Below are 22,805 nucleotides of genomic sequence, written 5' to 3' on the forward strand. Positions count from 1 at the left end.
AATTATTCACTGAGAACTAGAGGGTTTCTGCAAAAGGGAGAAGGCATTAGCTAAACAGCCAGGACTTAGATCATTTTTCACAAGTGTGAAATCTTTTGCTATGGCAAAATTACCCCACTTAACACTGACGGAGTGTAACCAGTGTCACTGCAAAAGAAAATACGCCATTGCTTTTATTCTAAACCTGGTGTGGAGACTGGGGAACACAACGTTGGAGGTCACGTCACCAGGTTATAGTCCAACAGGTTTATTTAAAATCATAAGCTTTCGTAGCACTGCTTCTTCAACAGGTCAAGTGTTCACCTGACCATGGAGTAGCGCTTTGAAAGCTTGTGATTTTAAATAAACCTGTGGACAATAACCTATATTCTGTTCAGTTTTATAAGGCAATCCAAAACCCCCCCCTCTCTGTGTGTGTGTGTGTGTGTGTGTGTGTGTGTGTGTGTGTGTGTGTGTGTGTGTGTGTGTGTGTGAGTGTGTGTGTGTGTGTGTGTGTACTAGAAAATATGTTGCTATTTGCCTTTACCTTTTTATTTTAATTGGTGTGTTGTAGATTTGCTTGTGGAACCACCAGCATCATACAGGCGAGAAGTCCTCCATTTTGGTGATTCTGCTGTTAATAGTTCATCAGAAAAATATATTTTGGGCATCTTGATTGTTTTAAATTTCCATTGTTTACAATAGCAAGCAGGAAATATAACCTCCATCAATTTTATGTTTATAGCAGTATAACTCCTATTATCTGCTCTAACAAGGTGCATTATCCTTGTGTAACCTTGAGCAACTGCTGGCCAGATTAATGGGCAAAATAGTGGATTGCCAACTTGGGTCTTTTGGATGTACTTAGTTTTAGGACAGTTGAAGAACAGAGTTTAAAACGGAATTCAATTTTAGTGGACTGTTTAGTATTCATAACTGTAAACTGTAAATTATTGTGAATGATCACTGCTGCGCAAGTGAAACTGTAAAGTGAAGTTATAGAGTTATACAGCACGGAAACAGACCCTTCAGTCTAACTCGTCTGTGCCGATCAGACATCCCAATCTGACCTAGTCCCATTTGTCGGCATTTGGCCCGTTTCCCTCAACACTTCCTACTCGTCTACCCAGGTGGGTGCCTTTTAAATGTTGTAAGTGTACTTGCCTCCACCACTTCCTGTAGCAGCTTGTTCCATGCACGCACCAACCTCTGCATGAAAACTTTACCTTTCGGATCCTTTGTAAATCTTTACTCTCTCACCTTAAACCTATGCCCTCTAGCTTTGGTCTCCCCCACCCTGGGGAAAAGACATTGATTATTTCATCCTATCCATGGTTCTCCATCCTTGGTTTTCCTTAGACTTTATTGAGCTGGAGTAGTAGGGTGCACTGTGGAGATGATGACAGTCACTAAAAGGTGGCTTTTATGTTTTTAGATTTCATTATTTAGCTAAACATATTCATATATTATAACATTAGAATTTATTCAATGGAAGTGATTACCCCTATCTTCAACATTATAATCTTTGAGGATCTCTGCATTCCTCTTGTGCTTATTTCCAATACATCCTCACTCCCTTTGCACCACAGCGGTATTTGTGCCTTTAGCTGTTGCAAATCCAGATTTCCCTTCCTAAATCCCTATCCTTCTCTCTTCATTGTATGGCTACTTTGACGAACAGTTCTAATCATTTATTATTTGCTTTGGTGTCTTAATCTGATTATTTTCCCTCTGCAGCACCTTGAGAAGTTTTCCTGTGATAGAGGAGTTTTATGACCGCAAGTTTGTTTTGTGAATTTACAAATGAATGTGAGACGGTGTGAGGATATATATGAGTGCACGTTGAATATCATTTCTGTTGCTTGTTTTTAGTTGGTGCCAACAAGATTGCATTTTGTGCAGCTTGTGTGACTGCAGTGTGTAGCACTCTGTAGGACGATCTGTGATAGTTACAGAGTTTACTTTGTATCACGTTGTTCCTGGTCACTCTTTGACATTCAATTTTGTGAAAAATAACAAAATTGTCTATTAAACCTAAATAGCACACCATTTATCAAATAGTCAAACTTAATATTTTTAAGATGTTCTTAAAGCTTGAAAAATAACACAGATGCACGAAGAAAATCCTTTCAAAAGTTCTTAGAGGCTCTGTGGGTAAGTTATTGCCTGGGTTGGCGTTGTCAAACTATGAAGCTATCATAGTCATCGTCATAGAGGTTTAGAGCAATGGAAGCAGGCCCATTTGGCCTAACTTTTCCTTGCTGCCCAGTTTTAACAATTAATCAAGACCCATTTGTTTGCATTTGGTCCGTAACCCTCCATACCTATCCCATCCATGTACCTGCCCAGATGTTTTTTAAGTACAAAATTGTAATCGCTTCCATCAGTATCTTTGCTTAGCCTTTTGCAAACACTCACCACCCTCTGTGTGAAAAAAGTTGTCCATCTGGACCTTTTTGCGTCCTTTTGTACAAATTATGTGTTTTATTTTTGTCTCTCTTCAGATTTATGTCTTTGACATATATGAAAATTACCATAACAATGTCAATAATATTTACAAATTTTCTTGTGTAACTTTTTTTGGTGTTAAATCAGTTATTTGTCATTGATGATTTGTTCTTCATACTGATCCTGTCATGGTCTGAGACTTTTATAATTGGCCATATCATCATAAATTTAAAATCAATTGTTACAAGTAGAGGATTGGGATTAGAGAAGGAAAATGTGTACCTCTTCAACCTCGGCAATAGCAGTCCTCAGGCCTTTCTTTTTCACCTATTTCAGTATGGAAGGCAGAACAGTTCTGGTCATATGTGCACATGTCCTGCCTGTCATTTTGGATACTTAGGTGTCTGTTCTGCACCTAAGAAACAGGTATAAAATTATCGGATTTAAAGGTGATATGTAATTCTTTTCTCTTTATATCCAGAAGTGCTATCATACACAACTGAATGGTTTTTCCACCACAAATCACTGAAGTTTTTTTAAAAATTATAACCCATCATCAATCACCCATGTGGCCAACTGAATAATATATGCGAAGCATCAAAACGTGAAGGTGAAGCAGAGAAACCAGGAAGGGACTTAGAGAGACAACCGGTGCTGGTTCAACCCAAGGTGAGGGGGCATGCACTAAAATACTGACCATAACATAACAAAATTTTGTAATGAAGTTTCAATGCAATATAGTTATTTAAAAACTAGGGTCTTAATTCTGAGTAAAGAAACAGTGCACGGGCAAGATGAATCTTTTTAATTCTTAGCTGCTGAGGTCTGTGAAAGTTCAATTATTGGGCATATTTAGGTCAGAAACTGACAGAACTTTGTTACAAATGACATTAAATGATAAGGAGATGAAATGATCAGCTGTAAAACATTGACTGACAGGGAGGCTCAATTAATGGCCCATTCCAATTCCTATGTCCTCATTCAGTTGTCAGTTCACCTGACAATTCCAGGCCCAATGCTCTGCCAACACAAGGTAATACAAGAATTAATTCAGCTGAATAGCATGGGACCATGTAAGGTCCAGCTAGAGTGAGAAAGGAATAGAACTGTGTGCTGATTGGGCAACATGAAGTAGTAGGCATAAACACTGGCACAGACCAGTAGGAGTTGCATGAATGGTCTCTTTTTTGCAATGTATAATCTAAACACAGTTTAGAAATTCAGCCTAATTCCATTCGTGTGCTGAGTTAACCAGTCTCAATTGGACTGTGATAAAGACCTGTACTCCTACATGGAAGAATTATAAAGAAAAGCCAGGCTTCCTGCCAAAACAAACTACATTTTCCCTGCTGTGCAATGAGTACTGTAGTAAATCACACATGTGAGGACATCAAATAAGAAGGAAGTTGTACTTGTTTGTGCTGTCCTTCATAGTTCGCTGATCTATTGACCCTCTTCAAAGTAACACATGAAGAATATTGTTGTGGAGCAAGCACTTGTAGGGCTTTTACTCACTGTGTAACCTTGTCCAAGCAATTTCAGGATAGGAAGGTATATACTATATTGGTTAAATGTTCGAAAAACTTCAATTTTACAGACTTTAATTTCCAATGTAAAATTGAACTGCTGTTTCTTAATGATGTTCCTCAATGAGTAATGATGTCTTATTGGAAACTGTTACATTGATATTAGTTATCAATGAGAAAGAGGAATGCCACTTTGTAGCAGTATAACATTTATAAAAGTAAAGTTGGTCATACAGACCACTTGTCATTTTACATGTGTACATAATGTACTGTTGATGTGCATGCCACAGTGTGAGTAAACTCCCTGTGTCTGACTATGGCTGGGATCTGGTCAATCCCTTGGCCACTTTTTAGAGTTATGGGTGTTAGACCTTTAGACATTAGGAAACAATGATACAGAGCCTAGTAGAAAAGGGAGAGCAGGCTTTGGGGACATCAATATATATTAAAAAAAACTTGTATTTCACATGGATGTTGACACGTCATTTCTGATGTCTGGAATATTCAGCTAGAGAAGCAATTAAAAATATAATCAGAATTAATCTCCTGTTTTAAGATTTGTAATTTGTTAATCATGATTTTAATGACATTTAATTGATATAATTACTGCAGCCACCTTTTCAAGTTTAGTTTACATGTTTTATAAAATTTGGAATGGAAAATTTCATTAAATTCACAAGGTATAGCTGGAAACTGTTAAATGAAAGAGTTAGTGGAAAGGTATTTAAAATTACAACCTTTCAATCCTGATTATAGTTTTACATTTCCTTGACAGCCTTTAATATTCATTGCCTCAGAAATGATGCTGAATTAAAGCTCTAAAGGCTGTTCAATCTTTTTCACTGCCTTGTGTACCACTGAATCCTGTAAATGAAGGAGTGATTGGAAATGGGGTTATATTGTACTTGAGTTAAAAGCGAAATCTGAGGGCTGCAAAATGTACTATTGCCTTGGCCCAAAACAGTTGAATCAACCACGTGTAAAGATGCTGACACATCTTTTAAAAATAAACATGGGTATAACTGGAATTTTAAAATGTATTTTTTCTTACCAAATTTAAGAATTTACTTTGGTAACATACAAAACCTAGTTTTTATATTATGGAACTATTGTCTCAGCTACCACCGTTTCTCAGACTGGACTTTTTTATAGTATCACTGCGTGTTAGCAATTCCTGTGAATTAATTCGTGACTGGGAGGTGCAGTTGTTTCGTGCGAACCGAGCATAGGTGTTCTGCAAAGCGGTCCCCAAGCCTCCGCTTGATTTCTCCCATGTAGAGGAGGCCACAACGGGTACAGTGGATACAGTATACCACATTAGCAGATATGCAGGTGAACATCTGCTTGAAGTGGAAAGTATTCTTGGGGCCTGGGATGGGGGTGAGGGGGGAGATGTAGGGGCAGGTGTAGCACTTCCTGCGGTTGCAGGGAGACGTGCCGGGTGTGGTGGGGCTGGAGGGGAGTGTGGAGTGGACAAGGGAGTCCCAGAGAGAGTGGTCCCTTCCGAAAGCAGATAAAAGTGGGGAGGGAAAAATGTCTTTGGTGGTAAGGTCAGATTGCAGATGGCGGAAGTATCGGAGGATGATGCGTTGGATCCAGAGGTTGGTGAGATGGTACATGAGGACGAGGGGGATTCTGTTCTGGTTGTTATTGTGGGTATGGGGTGTGAGGGATGAGTTGTGGGAAATGTGGGAGGCACGGTTGAGGGCGTTCTTGACCACTGACAGGGGGATGTTGCGGTCCTTGAAAAACAAGGACATCTGAGATGTCGGGGAGTGGAATGTCTCAAACTGGGAGCAGATGCGGTGGAGGTAAAGGAATTAGGAATAGGGGATTGCATTTTTGTCGGAAGGTGGGTGGGAGGAGTTGTAATCTAGGTAGCTGTGGGAGTCGGTGGGCTTGAAATGGATATCTGTTTCCAGGTGGTTGCCAGAGATGGAAATAGAGAGGTCCAGGAAGGGGAGAGAGAGTTACCAGAGATGGTCCAGGTGAACTTAAGGTTGGGGTGGAAGGTGTTGAAGTGGATGAACTGTTCGAGCTCCTTGTGGAAGCACGAGGTGGCGCTGACACAGTCATCAATGTAATGGAGGAAGAGGTGGGGTTTAGGGCCAGTATAGCTTTGAAAGAGGGATTGTTCCATGTAACCTACAAAGAGGCAGGCGTAGCTTGGGCCCATGTGGGTCCCCATGGCCACTCCCTTTGTCTGTAGGAAGTGGGAGGAATCAAAAGAGAAATTGTTGAGGGTGAGGACGCGTTCAGCTAAGCAGATGAGGGTATCAGTGGCAGGGGAGTGGTTGGGCCTGTGGGACAGGAAGAAGTGGAGGGCCTTTAGGCCGTCTGCATGGGGAATGCAGGTGTATAGGGACTAGATGTCCATTCTAAAGATGAGGCGTTGGGGACCGGGGAGTTGGACGTTTTGGAGGAGGTGGAGGGCATGGGTGGTGTCACAGACATAGGTGGGGAGTTCCTGGACCAAGAGGGAGAAAATGGAGTTTAGATAGGTGGAAATAAATTCGGCCGGGCAGGAACAGGCAGATAAAATGGGTCGACCAGGACAGTCAGGTTTGTGGATTTTGGGAAGGAGATAGAAGTGGCAGTGCGGGACCAGGGAACGATGAGGTTGAAGGCTGTTGCATTCCCCATGCAGATGGCCTAAAGGCCCTCTGCTACTTCTTGTCCTGCAGGCCTGATCAATCCCCCTCCACTGACTTTCCACATTACACAGATGTTCACCTCACATCTGCTAATGTGGTATACTGTATCTGCAGTACCCGTTGTGGCCTCCTGTACATTCGGGAAACCAAGTGGAGACTTGGGGTCTGCTTTGCAGAACACCTATGCTCGGTTCGCAATAAACAACTGAAGCTTGCAGTCGCGAACCCTTTCAACTCCCCCTCCCATTCCTCAGACGACATGTCCATACAGGGCCTCCTGCAGGGCCAAAACAATGCCACCCAAAAGATGCAGGAACAGCACCTCATATTCCGATGGGGAACCCTGCAGCCCATTGGTATCAGTGTGGACTTCACAAGCTTCAAAATCTTGCCTCCCCCGACCGCCTCCCAAAACTAGCCCAGCTTGTCCCCGCCTCCCTAACCTGTCCTTCCTCCCATCTATCCCCTCGTCTCACCTCGAGCCCCACCCCCATCTCTTACCAACTAACCTCATCTCTCCCCCTTGACTGGCTGTCCATCTGCCCTGGACTGACCTATCTCCTTCCTAACTCCCCACCTACAATCACCTTTACTGGCTCTATCCGTGCCTCTCTGACCTGTCTGTCTCCTCTCCACCTATCTTCTCCTCTATCCATTTTCTATCTGCCTCCCCCTCTGCCTGTTTATTTTCAGAAACCTCTTCCCCTCCCCCATTGTTGAAGAAGGGTGTGGGCCCGAAACGTCAATCTTCCTGTTCCTCTGGTGCTACTTGGCCTGCTGTGATCATCCAGCTCGACACCTTGTTGTGCCTGATTCTATTGCATCTGCAGTTCCTATTATCTCAGATAGTTTCTTCAAGCCAGTTCTGTCTGTGGATTTTTTTTCAATGAGGAATAAACACTGCCATTATTACTGAGTAGAATTGAATGTAGCGACCTCGCAACTCTGCTGATTTCTGAACCCATAAAATGTTTACAGAAGGAAGGATTCATCACACCAAGATAGACATTCACATTCTTTTATTTGTAACTCTGTTAATCGTCAAAACATATTGAGAATCTTACCAGAATAGGTTTATGTTAAACAATACATTGCTTTGTTGTTTTGCTACTTCGCTTTTGGACAGACATTGCTGAACATATTGTTATGTTTGTTTTGGAATAAATATGGCAGATTAAATTTAGATCATTTATTTCAGATCTCGCTGTCAGAATTGAAAGTTTTAAATAGTTAATGTTCTCTGTTGCCATTTGAGTTTTTACAGTTGTGCCATACTAATCATCCTGTTGGCTTGATATTTCCTCTGGCAACTTATTTTAGAGTTAGTGAAATTTGGGCCAACATTGTAGAGTCTTTGCTGTCATTTAACATTGTAAAGACCAGGATTATGTGGTGTTGAGTAAGTCAGGTTCGAGCCCAGACTGAAAAGCACTGAAGGAAGGGTTAGGAGAGTGAGAGTGAGAGTGGGTCAGAATAGCTTCGGTGCAGCTATTGAGGAACTTGTGGGTCCTGGTGTGTAAATCACAAAAAGCTAGCGTCCAGGTTCAGTGGTAATAGGGAAGGCACATGGGCTCTTGGCATTTACATCAAAAGGAATGGAGTATGAAAATAGGGAATTCTTGCTAAATCTATACAAACATGAGTCAGAACAGTTTTTGGTTCTATGGGTCAGCATTATGCCTCAGTAATTAGCACTGCTGCCTTACAGCGCCAGGACCTGGGTTTAATTCCACACTCTGGTGATTGTCTTTGTGGAGATTGCACATTCCACCTTTGCCTGCATTGGTTTCCTCTAGGTGCTCCAGTTTCCCCTCTCAGTTCAGAGATTTTCAGGTCAGGTAGATTGGCCACGTTAAATTGCCCATAGTGTCCAGGGACATGCAGGCTAGGTGGATTAGCCATGGGAAATGCAGGGCTGCAGGGACAGCGTAGGGGTGGTGGGTCAGTGTGGACTTAGTGGGCCAAATAGCCTGCTTCCACATGGTAGGGATTCTGTGATTCAACCTGTAGATATAATGGCATTGAAGGCAGTCTCAAAGTTCACCAGGTTATTTTTATGTATTAAAGGATTTTCTTATGAGAGGTTGAGTAAACTGGGTTTGTACTCATTGGAGTTGAGAAACAATGAGAGGAGACACACAAATTTATGAGCAAGTAACTAGAGTAGACCACTCAGCCCTTTGAGCCTCCTCTGCCATTCAATAAGATTGTTACTGATCTGATTTTAACCTTAACTTTGTGTTCCTATGCATTCTTGATAATATTTCATCCTCTTCATAATCAAAAATCAGTCTAAATCTACCTTAAAAAAAATGGAAAAATTCTGTCTACTCCCTTTTGAGGAAGAGAATTCCAAAGAAACTCAACCCTCTGAAAGAAGAAATGTTTCCTGATCTCTGCCTTAAATGAGTGACCCTTTATTTTTAAACATTGACCCCTATTTTTAGATTGTTTTCTTTTGAGGGACATTCTTTCGACATCAATCTGGTGAACTCACCTCAGGAATTTGTGTGTTTCAATTAAGTCTTCCCTAACACTTCTAAACTCCAGAGGATGCAGGCTTAGTTGTGTACCACAAGGATCTATACTGGGGACCCAGCTGTTCAAATATATATCAATGACTTAGACTTGGGGGACCAAATATAGTATTTCAAAATTTGCAGATTGTTCAAAGCCACATGCAAATGTTTGTTTTGAGGTAGCTGCAAAGTCTCTTCAGGTATATTTTGGACAGAATTAATGAATGGATTAGAACTCAGCAATTCGAATCTTATGTGAGGGTATCCACTTTGGGAGGAGAAACAGATATGTAGAGTATTTCTTAAATGGTAAAATGTTTGGAAGTGTTGGTGTCAAAGGGACCTAGATGTCCTTGATGATATTGAAAAACAAGCAAATTGAATATATTTACAGGAAGACTGGAAAATTAACATCAAAGCTGACTATCACTGACAGACCTGTCTCACACTTAACTTGACTCCAGTTAAGCTTTGAAGCCAAGACTTAATACAATGGATTTAATAGTTACAGTGAATGGTTGTTACCTAATGGCTGACAGAGAGAGAGAGAGAGAGAGAGAGATTATTGACTTAGCGGAAGTTATTACCCTGCTTCCCTTCCTAAGGGATGCCGTACACCGTTTGCTCCCAAACTCCACCTTCCCCTATTTTAGGCTAGCCAAGCTGGGTTAGAGGATCTTGATGACCATAGGCTTGCCTCTGGAGTGGAATGTGCTTTTGACTTGCTCTTGTCCAAGGTCTCTCTTTGTAGCTGGTGCTCCGTGGAGGGCCGCAAGTGCTGATAACTGTCAGTGTGGTGTTGTCTGCTGATGCAGTTAGGTGTGTTGGACCTGACGGGTGAGTACATTGAGTTTCTTTCTTGGTTGTCCTTGCCAGTGGGTTGTTGTCTTTGATAGTGGTGCATGTTGCTGCTGTTGCTCCAATCGGTGTCTCATGGCTCTGCATGCTTTCAGTCGCCTCCAGACACCGAGCGAGGTTCATGATCGGTTGATGGTGTTCAGTGGTTATGAGGGTTGCTCTCGGCGTGGAGGGCTTGCGGAGTCCTTGACTCAGGGGTGTCTGCGGGAACTTTTCTCTGGGTTGGTAAGCCTCACCCATCTCCTTTCCCTGCCTTGTGGCTTTGACTCAAGGACTCCTTTGTGTGCGGGGCCTGCTTCTTGTTCGGGCTGTCAAACTCCTTTCGTGAACTGCTCACACCAGGCGTACACATAGCGCCACCCCACCGCAGAGCACATATCTAGTTGGAATCAGAAAACTTTGCTGGTATCACAGTGCAATACTGCTTGGATTGAGGGCCCCCGGTTATGCTCAGCTGCAGTCCCCCTTATCTCCTACCAAATCGGGTTTCGGCTGCCGAGCTGTTCTTCCTCTTGGGGCTGAATGAGCTTCCTGATTACTGGAGGATCACTGAGAATGGCTTTTTGATTAAGGTGACTAGTTTTGATCATTTGGAATGTCCAGTATTTCTCTTGGATGCATACTTGTTAAGTTTTGAATAGTAGTGTGAATATCCTTATATCCAAAGGAGAAACAGGTTTACATGTAGCACAATGGTGTGGAATGTTCAGTGTTTCTCTACCTGAGCACTGGTTGGAAATTAGGATACAAGTACTAGGAGCAGGAGTAGACTGTTTGGCCCTTCGTGCCTGCGCCACCATTCAATAAGATCATGGCTGATCTTTTCATGGACTCAAATCCACTTACCCGTGCTCTCACCATATCCCTTAATTCCTTTATTATTGAAAAAAAATCTACCTTAGCTTTAAAAACATTTACGGAAGTAGCGTCAACTGCTTCACTGGGCAAGGAGTCCCATAGATTAACAACCTTCTGAGTGAAGAAGTTCCTTCTCAATTCAGTCCTAAATCTGCTCTTTCTAATCTTGAGGCTATGCCCTCTTGTCCTAGCTTCATCTGCCTGTGGGAATAACCTCTCTGCTTCCGTTTTTCTATCCCCTCCATAATTTAATATGTTTCTATAAGATCCCCCCTCAATCTTATGAATTCCAATGAATATAATCCCAATCTGCTCAGTCTCTCTTCATAAACCAACCCCCTCGACTCCAGAATCAACCTAGTGAACCACCTTTGCACCCCCTCCAGTGCCAGTACATCTCTCCTCAAGTAAGGAGACCAAAGCCGCACATAATACTCCAGGTGTGGCCTCACCAGCACCTTGTACAGCTGCAACATACCTCTCTGCTTTTAAACTCAATCCCTTTAGCAATGAAGGACAAAATTCCATTTGCCCTCCTAATTACTTGTACCTGCAGACCAACCTTCTGAGATTCATGGATAAGGACACCCAGGTCCCTCTGCATAGCAGCATACTGCAACTTTTTACCATTCAAGCAATAATCCCTTTTACTACTACTCGTACCAAAATGTATGACTTCGCATTTATTTACATTGTATTCTATTTGCCAGACTTTTGCCCACTCTCTCAATTTATCAATGTTCCTCTGCAAAGTTTCACAGTCCTGGCAGTTGCTCTGCCACTCATCTTCGTGTCATCTGCAAACTTTGACACCCTACACGTGGTCCCCAATTCCACAGCAATATAAATTGTAAATAATTGCGGTCCCAAACCTGATCCTTGAGGCACACCACTAGTCATTGATTGCCAGCCAGAATAGCACTCTTATCCCCACTTCTTGCTTCCTCTATCCATGCTAATACTTTACCCCTACCGCCATGCATCCTTATTTTATGCAGCAGCCTCTTATGAGGCACCTTGTCGAAGGCCTTTTGGAAATATGGGTACACACCACATCCACTGGGTCCCCTTTGTCCATCTTGCTTGTAATGTCTTCATAGAATTCCAAAAGATTTGTCAAGCATGAGCTGCCCTTCATGAACCCATCCTGTGTCTGCCCAGCAGGACAGTTTCTATCGAGATGTCTTGCTATTTCTTCCTTGATAATAGACTCGAGCAACGCCCCCGCTACAGAGGTTAAGCTAACCGGTTTATAATTCCCCACCTTTTGTCGACCTCCTTTTTTTAAACAGTAGCGTCACATTTGCTATTTTCCAATCTGCTGGGACTGTCCCAGAGTCCAGCAAACCTTGGAAAATTACCGCCAGTGCACCTGCTATTTCTCCCGTCATCTCTTTTAGTTCCCTGGGATGCATTCCATCCAGGCCAGGAGACTTAGCAATTCTTAGCTCAGTTAGCTTGTCCAACGCTACCTTTTCTGTAATAATGATTGTTTCCAGGTCCTCATCTACCTTCGTCTCTTTGTCAGTTACTGGCATGTTATTAGTGTCCTTCACTGTGAAGACTGATACAAAATACCTGTTCAATGCCTCTCCCATTTCGCCATATCCCACAACTAAATTCCCCTTCCCATCCTCTAAAGGGCCAATGTTTACTTTAGGCATTCTTTTTCGTTTTATATATTTATAGAAACTTTTGCTATCTGTCTTTGTATTCTGTGCTAGTTTTTTTCCTCATGTTCTATCTTGCTTTAGTTTATAGCTTTTTGTGGCTTTCTGTTGACCTTTAAAGTTTTCCCAATCTTCTGGTTTCATGCTGTTTTTGGCCACTTTGTACGCCTTCTCTTTCAATTTGATAGCCTCCTTTATATCCTTAGACACCCTTGGCAGATTACCCCTTTTCTTAAAGTCTTCCCATTTCATTGGAGTATACTTTTGCTGAGCACTTTGAAAAATTGCTTTGAAATTCCTTCATTGCTCGTCAACTGTCCCACCATAAAATCTTTGTTTCCAGTCTACTTTAGCCAAGCCCTCCCTCATTCGATTGTAGTCCCCCTTGTTCAAGCATAGGACCCTGATATTGGACTTTACCTTCACACTCTCAAATTGAATGGCTTTACCTCTGTTAGCCTCAGAAGGTCTGAATTTGTTCGTTTTCATGTTTTAATTTGGGACATGGGTGGGGACCTTCCTTTAGTTTTGCAGGCTAACTGCTCTTCCAGACCTTTGTCCCTGGGCCTACATATTACCGAGTGTGTCCCAACCAGCCTTTCCCTGGTTTGGTTGAGGCTATGGCTTCCTGATTCCAAAAGTTCAGTGAATTTTAGTCCAATAGAATTTCCACAGACTTACGTCTTTAGAGGGTTTTAGTTCAGGGAATATCCATAAGCTGACGGAGATTTTTACCCCACCTTACATGCTTCAGGAAGATGCTATTACCATAGAGCGAGTGGACCAAACTGAGAACAGACTTGTTCTCAGGGCTACCCAATGAGCAGAGACTGGGCAAACTGGACCTGTACACTCAAGACTTTTAAAAGCGGTAAGGTGGCTTCATTGAAATTTGCAAATTACCTAAGGAACAGACCGACAGATGCAGGCAAGATGTTTCTCCTTGATGAGGAGTATAGACCCGGGCCACAATTTAACAATGTCACGTAGTTTTGAGATGAGAAGAAATTTTTTTTCAGAGGGTTGTGAACCTTCATAATTCCCTACCATGGAAAGCTGTGGAAGCACAGTCTTTGAATTTGTTTGACGTAGTGTTTGATCACTTTCTGATCACCTTTAGCATACAGGGTCATGGGGATACGGTGGGGTGAGTTACAAGGCATTGAAGTGTTTTGTCAACCATAATTGTATTGCACGGTGGGACACACTTGACAGGCTTCCTGGCCTACTCCTTTTCCTGTGATCCTAGGGCTTAGACAGGCCTACGTTTAATCTGTAAGGGAATCAATGGTTACCGCAATAAGGAAGGAATTTGGAGGTGAGGATTATCAGCTTATGCATGATCTTGTGGAAAAGTAGAATAGTTTCAGTGAACTGAATGCCCCTCTGCTCCTCTGCCTTATGGTGCTGAGAGGGGGAATGGAAGGGAACTGGATAGAATTGAGCCTTTGGGAATGGTGAACAGCAAATGTATTTACTTTTTTCACAAAGCAGGAAACTAATTCAATTTAGCTCCAGTAGTAGAGAAGATATTGAAATCTTGTATAAAAAAAATGAAATAACAAAACATCAAGAGAGAGAAAATGAAATAAAATCATCACAGCTTTCAAAAAGATGGCTTTCATGTTTAACCAAATTTACTGAACTTTTTTGAAGACATAATAGAAAAGGATAATGTACAGGAAAAGCAGAATACTTCAAACATGCAAAATCTGAAATAGCTGGAAATATTCAGCAGACCTTGCACATCTGTGGAGAGAAAACTTCACAAATGTAATTTACGTGGACTTTCAGAAGGCTTTGATACAGTGTAATATGAGATTTCTAATAAGAGTTGAGACTACGTAAGATGCATTGTAAGTTAGCTATAAAACAGAAAAAGATAGCCATTAAGAGATTTGCAATAAGTGGAAGTTGCCTTTGCTGAGAGCATAATTACTGTTTATCCTGTAATTAAATGACTTGGACTCAGAAATTAAATATTTGTGTTAGAATTTGCAGGTAGTGCCAAATTGGAAGTTTTACTAATAATGTGGAGGACTGTGCACTAATATGGGAGGATATAAAGAAGCTTGCAGTGTGGGTGGATAAATGGTAAACAGAAGTCAGTATAATGAATTATGAAATGTTTCATTTAAGAGTAGGAGGAATAAAGACGCTACTTATTTTTTGGAAGACAGGTATATAAGGTAAAAGATCAGTGAGATTTGGGAATACTGAAACAGAAATTGCTGAAAAAAATGGCTATTAAGAATGCAGACAAACAATTGCTGTTTACTTCTAGACGGATTGAATTTAACAGCAGCAGGATAGTTTTTCAAACATTGCATGGGATGTGAGAATCAGTGCACATCCCTATGTGCTCTTGAGCAAGTGTTGATGAGCCACCCTCTTGAATAAATAAAGTCCATTTCATGTGGGTGCATCCACAGTGCTGAGAAAAGTTTCAAGCATGTTCTTATTCTCACCGCACTTGACTGTTTCAACATTTCCTTGTTTAATTTCCCATCTGAATGGTCCGTAAGCTTCAGCTTCTCTAAAAGTTAGCTTCCAGTAAAATCATGTATAACATCCTGCTTATGTACCAATACTGCCCTTTATAATTTATGATGTGAGATTTAGTGTCTCTACCATGAATATCTTTGGGCGGCACGGTGGCTCAGTGGTTAGCACTGCAGCCTCACAGTACCAGGGACTCGGGTTCGATTCCAGCCTTGGGTAACTGTCTGAGCGGAGTTTACACATTCTCCCCGTGTCTGCGTGGGTTTCCTCCGGGTGCTCCGGTTTCCTCCCACAGTCCAAAGATGTGCAGGCTAAGTGGATTGGCCGTGCTAAATTGCCCATAGTGTTCAGGGGTGTGTGGGTTATAGGGGGATGGGTCGAGGTGGGATGCTTCAATGGGCGGTATGGACTTGTTTGGCCAAAGGGCCTGTTTGCACACTAGGAATCTAAAGTAAATTCATTTATTGCGTTGACTGCCTCCTCTCCTCCATAACCACCACCAGCTCTTGAACTTCACCAGAATGCTGCTTATTTTAGTCCTTGTGTATTCCCCATTCATTTCACACCATTTGAAGGCTGTGCCTTTTGTGTTTGGGTAGCATACTCAGGAATTTTGTCCATAAACTGCTTTATTGCTCCACATAACTTTCCTCCTTTCAAAGCTCACCCCATGATGGCTCAGTGGTTAACACTGCTGCCTCACAGCGCCAGGGACCCAGGTTCAACCCCACCTTCAGGTGACTGTCTGTGTGGAGTTTGCACGTTCTCCCCTTGTCCGTATGACTTTCTTTCGGATGTTCTGGTTTCTTCTCACAGTCCAAAGATATGCTGGTTAGGTGGATTGGCTTTGCTCAATTGCTTGTAGTATCCAGGGATGTGGAGGCTAGTTGCATTATCCATGGGAAGTGCATGTTGCAGTGATAGGGTCAGGAGTTGGGTCTTGTGGAAAGCTGTTTGGTGGGTTGGTATGGATTCGATGGGCCATTTGGGATTTGATGGGCCATCTGTAAAGTACCTTTTGATGCATCACGATGCTTAACGTGCCATATGATTGCAAATGTGATTGGCAAAGGAATATCTCTGTTTTGGAAGTGTGTTACAGAAATATTAAAAATTCAAATGAAGCGAAAACCTCTACAGGTACCACCTCAACTCATTTTAAGAATTGAGATGAGAAATATTTTCAGCCAGAGGGTGGTAGATCTGTGAAACTTGTTCCCACAGAAGGTTGCGCAGGCCAAGTCATTTAAGACAGAGGTAGATAGGTTCCTGAATAGTAACGGGTCAAGTCAAGAAGAGTAGGATTGAGAAACGTTTCAGCCATGACCAAATAGTGGAGCAGGCTCAATAGGCCTAATTCTGCATCTGAATCTTATGGTCTTAATGTAGAATGTTTATATCTTGTTTGCCAGTTCATAGTGTGAAGAACAATCAACAAGAACCAGATGAACAAGAGAATATGAAATTCTACTCCTCTTAGTTGCCTTTTCAAATATTGCTGAACCATTTATTTACTATGTTAAGTATTATGTAAGTAAAATTATGTGCTGAAAAGCTGCACAGGTTTCATTTTTCACCTAAATTTCCACCTACATCACAGTGAAACATGGCATGTTTGTAACTGCCAGGATCTTGCCAATGCTATTTTAAAACTGGCTGAAAGAAGGCATGTGACACTACCCTGAGGTGACTGTCATCCTGACTTACTTTCACAGACTGAAATGTTGGGTACCAACCCTTAGATCTTCTTTATGAGATTTCACCTTTTCGCTCCTTTATCTTTTAGTGCAAATACCTCGGTTTATAAAAATGTTGACCCAATCTATTAATTCAAAGTTTACTAGTCTGTGACTTTTGTTCATTGTTTGCAATGTCTGAGAACCTCATTCAGCTAGTTTCAATGCTTCATACATTTGACCTGTAATTGGCCAAGGCACAAGATGCTTGCAACTCTATTTCAGTGTTAGAATAATCTTAATGAACGGGAGAGCAGTTATCTGATGTGGTGCACATCATAGTGTTCTAGAAGATTTCTAGGACCTTGTGTGCAAATACAAATAAAATTTTAATTGGAGATCTGTGTTTTGTTTTGAGTGAAAGTTTTGAATTGATTTGCATATTGAATTTGAAAACTTAATCTTTTACAGCAAATCGATAAAGCATATTCTTTGAATCAATTCACTCATTTGATGGTTATGTTGGAACTTCTTTTTGAAGGCTAAAGCCATATACAGTACAATAGTGGTTAATCTTAAAAAAAATTAATGACTCAATACATTTCAGTTGACAATCAATTAATGAAAAGGTCAGGAACAGCTTATTGGATAACAAAAGATGAATATAATTTTGCACACTTTTATCACTTCTGAATTTAATAAGTGTTTTGGGTGTTGTTTAAAATACAGTGGCTCTGTGACAAATAAAATTGTTATTAGATGACAGTGGTGTAGCAGCAGAAATGATTTGCCCTCTGGCACTCTTATAATAAATTCTGATTTTATCATGTTGCTAAGTGAAGTGACCAGTACACTTATTGTTTGGATGGTGCTAAGCTTTAACCTACTTAAACTGGAATACTGCACATCCTGGCCTTGGTTTAGAAATACAGATCTTATCATTTTTATTTTTTAACTGATTTGAAATATCACTGAATAACAACAAATCAAGTTTAAACTAGTTTAGATGGCAAGCTGTAAGTCTTATGAAATTGTTACAGAGATAGTAGGAACTGCCGATGCTAGAGAATCTGAGATAACACGGTGTGAAGCTGGATGAACCCTAGAAGGGTCTCAACCCGAAATGTTAAGCTTTCCTGCTCCTCTGATGCTGCTTGGCCTGCTGTGTTCATCCAGCCTCTCTCAGTCTTATGAAATTGCTTATTTGTTTGTGTACAGAGCTGCTGTTTCCTTTTATGTTGAGGGATGGACATTTTTTTACTTTGGTTTGAAATTAGCGAGTTTTGAGAAGATTTGTAGCTCAGGTTGAGGTTCTGGATGTGAGCTTGCTCACTGAGTTGGAAGCTTAGTTTTCAGACGTTTCGTCACCATTCTAGGTAACATCATCAGTGAGCCTCCGATGAAGCTTCAAGGCTTCATCGGAGGCTCACTGATGATGTTACCTAGAATGGTGACGAAACGTCTGAAAACTAACCTTCCAGCTTGGTTTGAAATTATTTAGCATTCTGTTTGATTTGGTTGAGAACAAATTCTGGACTTCCCTCTAATTGCTCGGTCAGTAAAGCCTGTCTTCTGCATTTTTTATAGCTGACCATGTGAATATTGAGAGTAGAAGTTTAACTTGTTCATTGCACCTTGTCACTTTATGATTTGTGTTTGATAACCTGCCTTCAATATACGCAGCTGGAATAGAAATCTGCTCTGAATATTTTAGAATTGTGGAAGTAGTGCTGTTTGCTTACACAGTATGTTAAATTTAACATTCTGTATGATAAATTATAGATAGATATGCGGAGTATTTATATTCATTGAGTAATGTAATGGGTAATCATGTGCTGGGCGGGGTTTTGTTCAGCATAATGGGCTATAATTATTCTTCAGTATGCAAACCAGTGGTGTGAAAACTGGTAACTGAAAGGATTTCACTTTGCATGACGCGATTCTTTCAATAAAACATGGTGGGCAGTCCTGGCTATTTCTGTCCATTGCCCCCATTACCGAGTGAGACAATTACCAAGCAAGATGACGACTACTTAACTGTAGATCTTGAAAAATAGTCTATCGAAGATATAAAGTTGTACAATAGGAAGATAATTGGTTTCTTGATTTAATATTGGTTTTAAATAATCTTTTTAATTGTCTGTTGAACGAAACATAGAAATGTAGAAAGTAGGAGCAGAAGGAGGCCATTCAATCCTTCAGCCCTACTCTACCATTCTTCATGATTGTGTCTCATCATCCAGCATCATAGTCTAACCCTGCTTTCTCCCCATAAATTTTAATCCCATTCGCCCCAAGTGTTATATCTAGTTGCCTCTTGAAGACATTCAGTTTTTGGCATCAGCTTAGAATTTCATAAGTGTCTAGAGAACCCCTCTCATTCGTTTGAACTCTTGCGAAAACAGTCCCGACCTAGTCACACTCTCCTTGTACGCCAGACCTGCCATTCCCCGAATCAGCTGAATAAACCTTTGTTATCCTCCCTCAAGAGCACCTTTCCTCAGAAAAGATGACCAAAACTGCGCACAATATTCTAGGTGTGGCCTCACCACTGTAACTGCAACAACGCATCCCTGTTTCTCTACTCAAAAACCCCTCGCAATGAAGGCCAACATACCATTTGCTTTCTTTACCGCTTACTGCACCTGCATGCTTACCTTCAGTGACTGATGTACAAAGACAGCCAGGTCCTGCTGCACACTTCCCTCTCCCAATTTACAGCCATTCAGATAGTAATCTGCCTTCTTGTTTTTGCTTCCAAAGCAAATAACCTCGCATTTATCCAAATTATACCGTATTTGCCATTATTTGCCCACTCACCCAACCTGTTAAGATCATGCTGAAGGATCTCTGCGTCATTGCCACAGTTCACCCTCTCACTCAACTTGGTATCATCTGCAAACTTGGAAATGTAATATTTTGTTCTCTCATCCAAATCATAAATGTATAATGAGTCACTGGGGTCCCAGCACCGATCCCTGTGGCACCCTACGAGTTACTGCCTGCCAGTTTGAAAAGGACCCTTCAATTCCTACTCTTTGTTTTTTCTCTGCCAACCAGTTTTCTATCCATCTTCTATCCATGTACATTATCCTCTTATGTGGGTCTTTGTCAAATGCTTTCTGGAAGTCCAAATATGTTACATCAACTGGCTCTCCCTTGGTAACTCTGCTAGTTACATCTTCATAGAATTTTAACAGTTTTGTCAAGCATGATTTCCCCTTCATAAATCCATGCTGACTGTCTGATCTTGACACTGTTTTCTAAATGCTCAGTGGACAATGGATTCAAGAATTTTCCCCAAAACGGATATTAGGCTCACTCCGATGATAAGAAATATTACTCAATTCATCTTTTGATCTGGAATGCATGGTGTGAGCAAACGGTAATTTTTAAAAGGCGTTATGTATATTTGAAACATTTTATAGAGTTATGGGGAAAGAACAGGGGTGTAGGAATGATTGGCTAGCTTTTTCAAAGAATTGATAGAGGAAGATAGCCTGAATGAGTTTCTTCTGCGGTCCATTATTCTGTTCTATCATATAAATAAAAAAAGAACGTTAGCATATAAATTTAAAAAGTGCATAATCCTATCCTGATTCCTATCCCATTATTTCTGATGATTATATTTTAATATGAAGAAAGCAGTGCAGCAGACAGAGTAACTCTGATAAGAAGCAGCGTCATGGAGAATGTGGAAAAGCTGACAGTCTGGATTGAACACTGCAGTGCACGCCAGGTAACTTTTCCATTAGATGGTCATTTATGGTCAGTATGATTACATACTGAATGAGTCACGGGAGAGTTCTTGGTTGGAACATTTCACTGCTAGTCATGAATGGTTTGAATGTTGCAAAGAGCATTTCTATCTGCATTGCTTGTAACTGGTGCAGCAGCCTGTACCTCTCCAGAAACAGTTGATGAATTCTCTGCTTATTTGAAGAGAATATTTTTCATTCATTCATGGGATTTGTCTGTGACTGGCTCGGGCATCTTTTATTGCCTATACCTAGATGCCTTGAAGAAGATGATCATGATTTGTATTCTTAACAATTGCAGTTCTTGGTATAAAATCACAGTACTGTGAGGGAAGTATTTGTATGATTTTGACTCAGTTACGGTTTAAAAAAAGTACTCATACAGACCCAAAGCAGAGTTGTGGGTGTCTTAGAGGGGAACTTGCAGATGATGACATTGCTCTGCATCTACTGCCTTTCTCCTTTATAGCTGGTAGAGGTTATGGATTTGGAAAGTAGTGTTGATGGCACCTTGGTGAGTTACTGCCGTGCATCTTGTAGACAGTACACACTGTGTATTAGTGGTGAAGGAAGGGAATGTTGGGCTGACAGCCAAGTGGGCAGGCAGGACGAGATTATTCCATCACACTCCTGACTTGTGCCTTGTTCATGGTACAAAGGCATTGGGATGCCAGGGGGTTAATTATTCGTTGCAGAATTCCCTGCTCTGACCTGACAGATTATCTACATGGTTGGTTCTGTTTAAATTCTTGTCAATAATAACACTCAATGTTGTTAGTGAGGATTCAATGATGAAAATAGAACATAGAACATAGAACATAGAACAGTACAGCACAGAACAGGCCCTTCAGCCCACAATGTTGTGCCGACCATTGATCCTCATGGATGCACCCTCAAATTTCTGTGACCATATGCATGTCCAGCAGTCTCTTAAATGACCCCAATGACCTTGCTTCCACAACTGCTGCTGGCAACGCATTCCATGCTCTCACAACTCTCTGCGTAAAGAACCTGCCTCTGACATCCCCTCTATACTTTCCACCAACCAGCTTAAAACTATGACCCCTCGTGCTAGCCATTTCTGCCCTGGGAAATAGTCTCTGGCTATCAACTCTATCTATGCCTCTCATTATCTTGTATACCTCAATTAGGTCCCCTCTCCTCCTCCTTTTCTCCAATGAAAAGAGACCGAGCTCAGTCAACCTCTCTTCATAAGATAAGCCCTCCAGTCCAGGCAGCATCCTGGTAAACCTCCTCTGAACCCTCTCCAAAGCATCCACATCTTTCCTATAATAGGGCGCCCAGAACTGGACGCATGCCATTATATATAGAAGGGTGAGGGCTAAATATTTTTTGGAGATGGCCATTAGCTGGCATTATGTGGCAAGAATTTGTTGCCACTCATTAGCCCAAGTCTGGATATTATCCAGCTCTTGGCTAGATTTGGACATGGACTGCCTCATTATCATAGAGTCAAGAATGATCCTGAACATTTTGCAATCATTGGTGAACGTCCTTACCTGTAACCTTATAATGGAGGGAGCGTCATTGATGAAGCAGCTGAAGATGGTTGGGTCTAGGACACTACCTTTTAAAGAACTCCTGCAGAGATTTTCTAGAGTTCAGACTCATTCAAGAATGTGGCTATTCAGTAAATTGGTCTTTAATGCTGATGAGATTGGAATTTAATGTAAGTGTATGCCACAAAGGATGTACATTTTCATTTCACACCAAGATACAAACCTGTAAATCACTTGACTGTTTTGATTAGGAACGTTGCTTATATTTCAAGGGCAAGCCCTGAGTGGTATACCAATCCTAGAAGACACAGGTTTTGGAGAATTATACCAGGAACATTCTGGGTTCAAGTAAGAATACCTGGATGATGGGCATTCTTTTATCCGTCATTTTATCTTCCAGCACAACAAACGGTCAGAATCTGCCATTGATCTGGAATTTGGTGTGTCTACAAAAGTATTGACCATGTTGCTGATTCATTGGGTGAAGTCATGCCTTTTTATCTGAATGGTGTGTGGAAATTTTGGCTAATGTCTGTCAGCAGTCAGAGAATCTAAAATGATGACTTTGATTTTCATCCCCCCCCCACCCCGGTTGATGAAAGCAGTCATCAGCAACTTAACTTTCCACACTAAAATCATGATTTATTTTTGAAGTGTATGAAGCTGATGTGGTGAAATGCTTTCACTCCACAGAGAGGAATGTAGTTTCAGTGAAACTCGAAAGTCATTTTGCATCTGAACAGCTTGTTCCTGTACATGACCCAAATGCAGAGTGCAGTGCTGAAGTGAATGGGTGATCAATGATAACTGCTGTGTGGCCATGTATCAGAAGAAGAA

At 41.3% G+C, this 22,805-nt stretch overlaps 1 protein-coding gene across 8 annotated transcripts in view; it reads left to right on the forward strand.

Moving 5' to 3' along the window:
• Positions 1 to 22,805, forward strand: part of suclg2 (succinate-CoA ligase GDP-forming subunit beta) — a 301,122-nt gene that overhangs the window by 4,289 nt on the left and 274,028 nt on the right. Inside the window, exons 2-3 of one of the 8 annotated variants that reach the window (XM_059649925.1) lie at positions 2,909 to 3,096; positions 20,332 to 20,429. The exons of 5 other annotated variants lie outside the window; for them this stretch is intronic. In XM_059649925.1, the coding sequence (XP_059505908.1) occupies positions 20,376 to 20,429 (54 nt within the window). In that variant the 5' untranslated portion in view covers positions 2,909 to 3,096; positions 20,332 to 20,375. Of the gene's footprint in view, positions 1 to 2,908; positions 3,097 to 9,920; positions 9,964 to 20,331; positions 20,430 to 22,805 lie in introns of those variants that run through there. 2 more of the 8 variants (XM_048548133.2, XM_048548129.2) reach the window with 2 other exon arrangements.

Source organism: Stegostoma tigrinum, chromosome 11 (genome assembly GCF_030684315.1).
Source record: "Stegostoma tigrinum isolate sSteTig4 chromosome 11, sSteTig4.hap1, whole genome shotgun sequence".
Classification (NCBI taxonomy): Eukaryota; Metazoa; Chordata; class Chondrichthyes; order Orectolobiformes; family Stegostomatidae; genus Stegostoma; species Stegostoma tigrinum.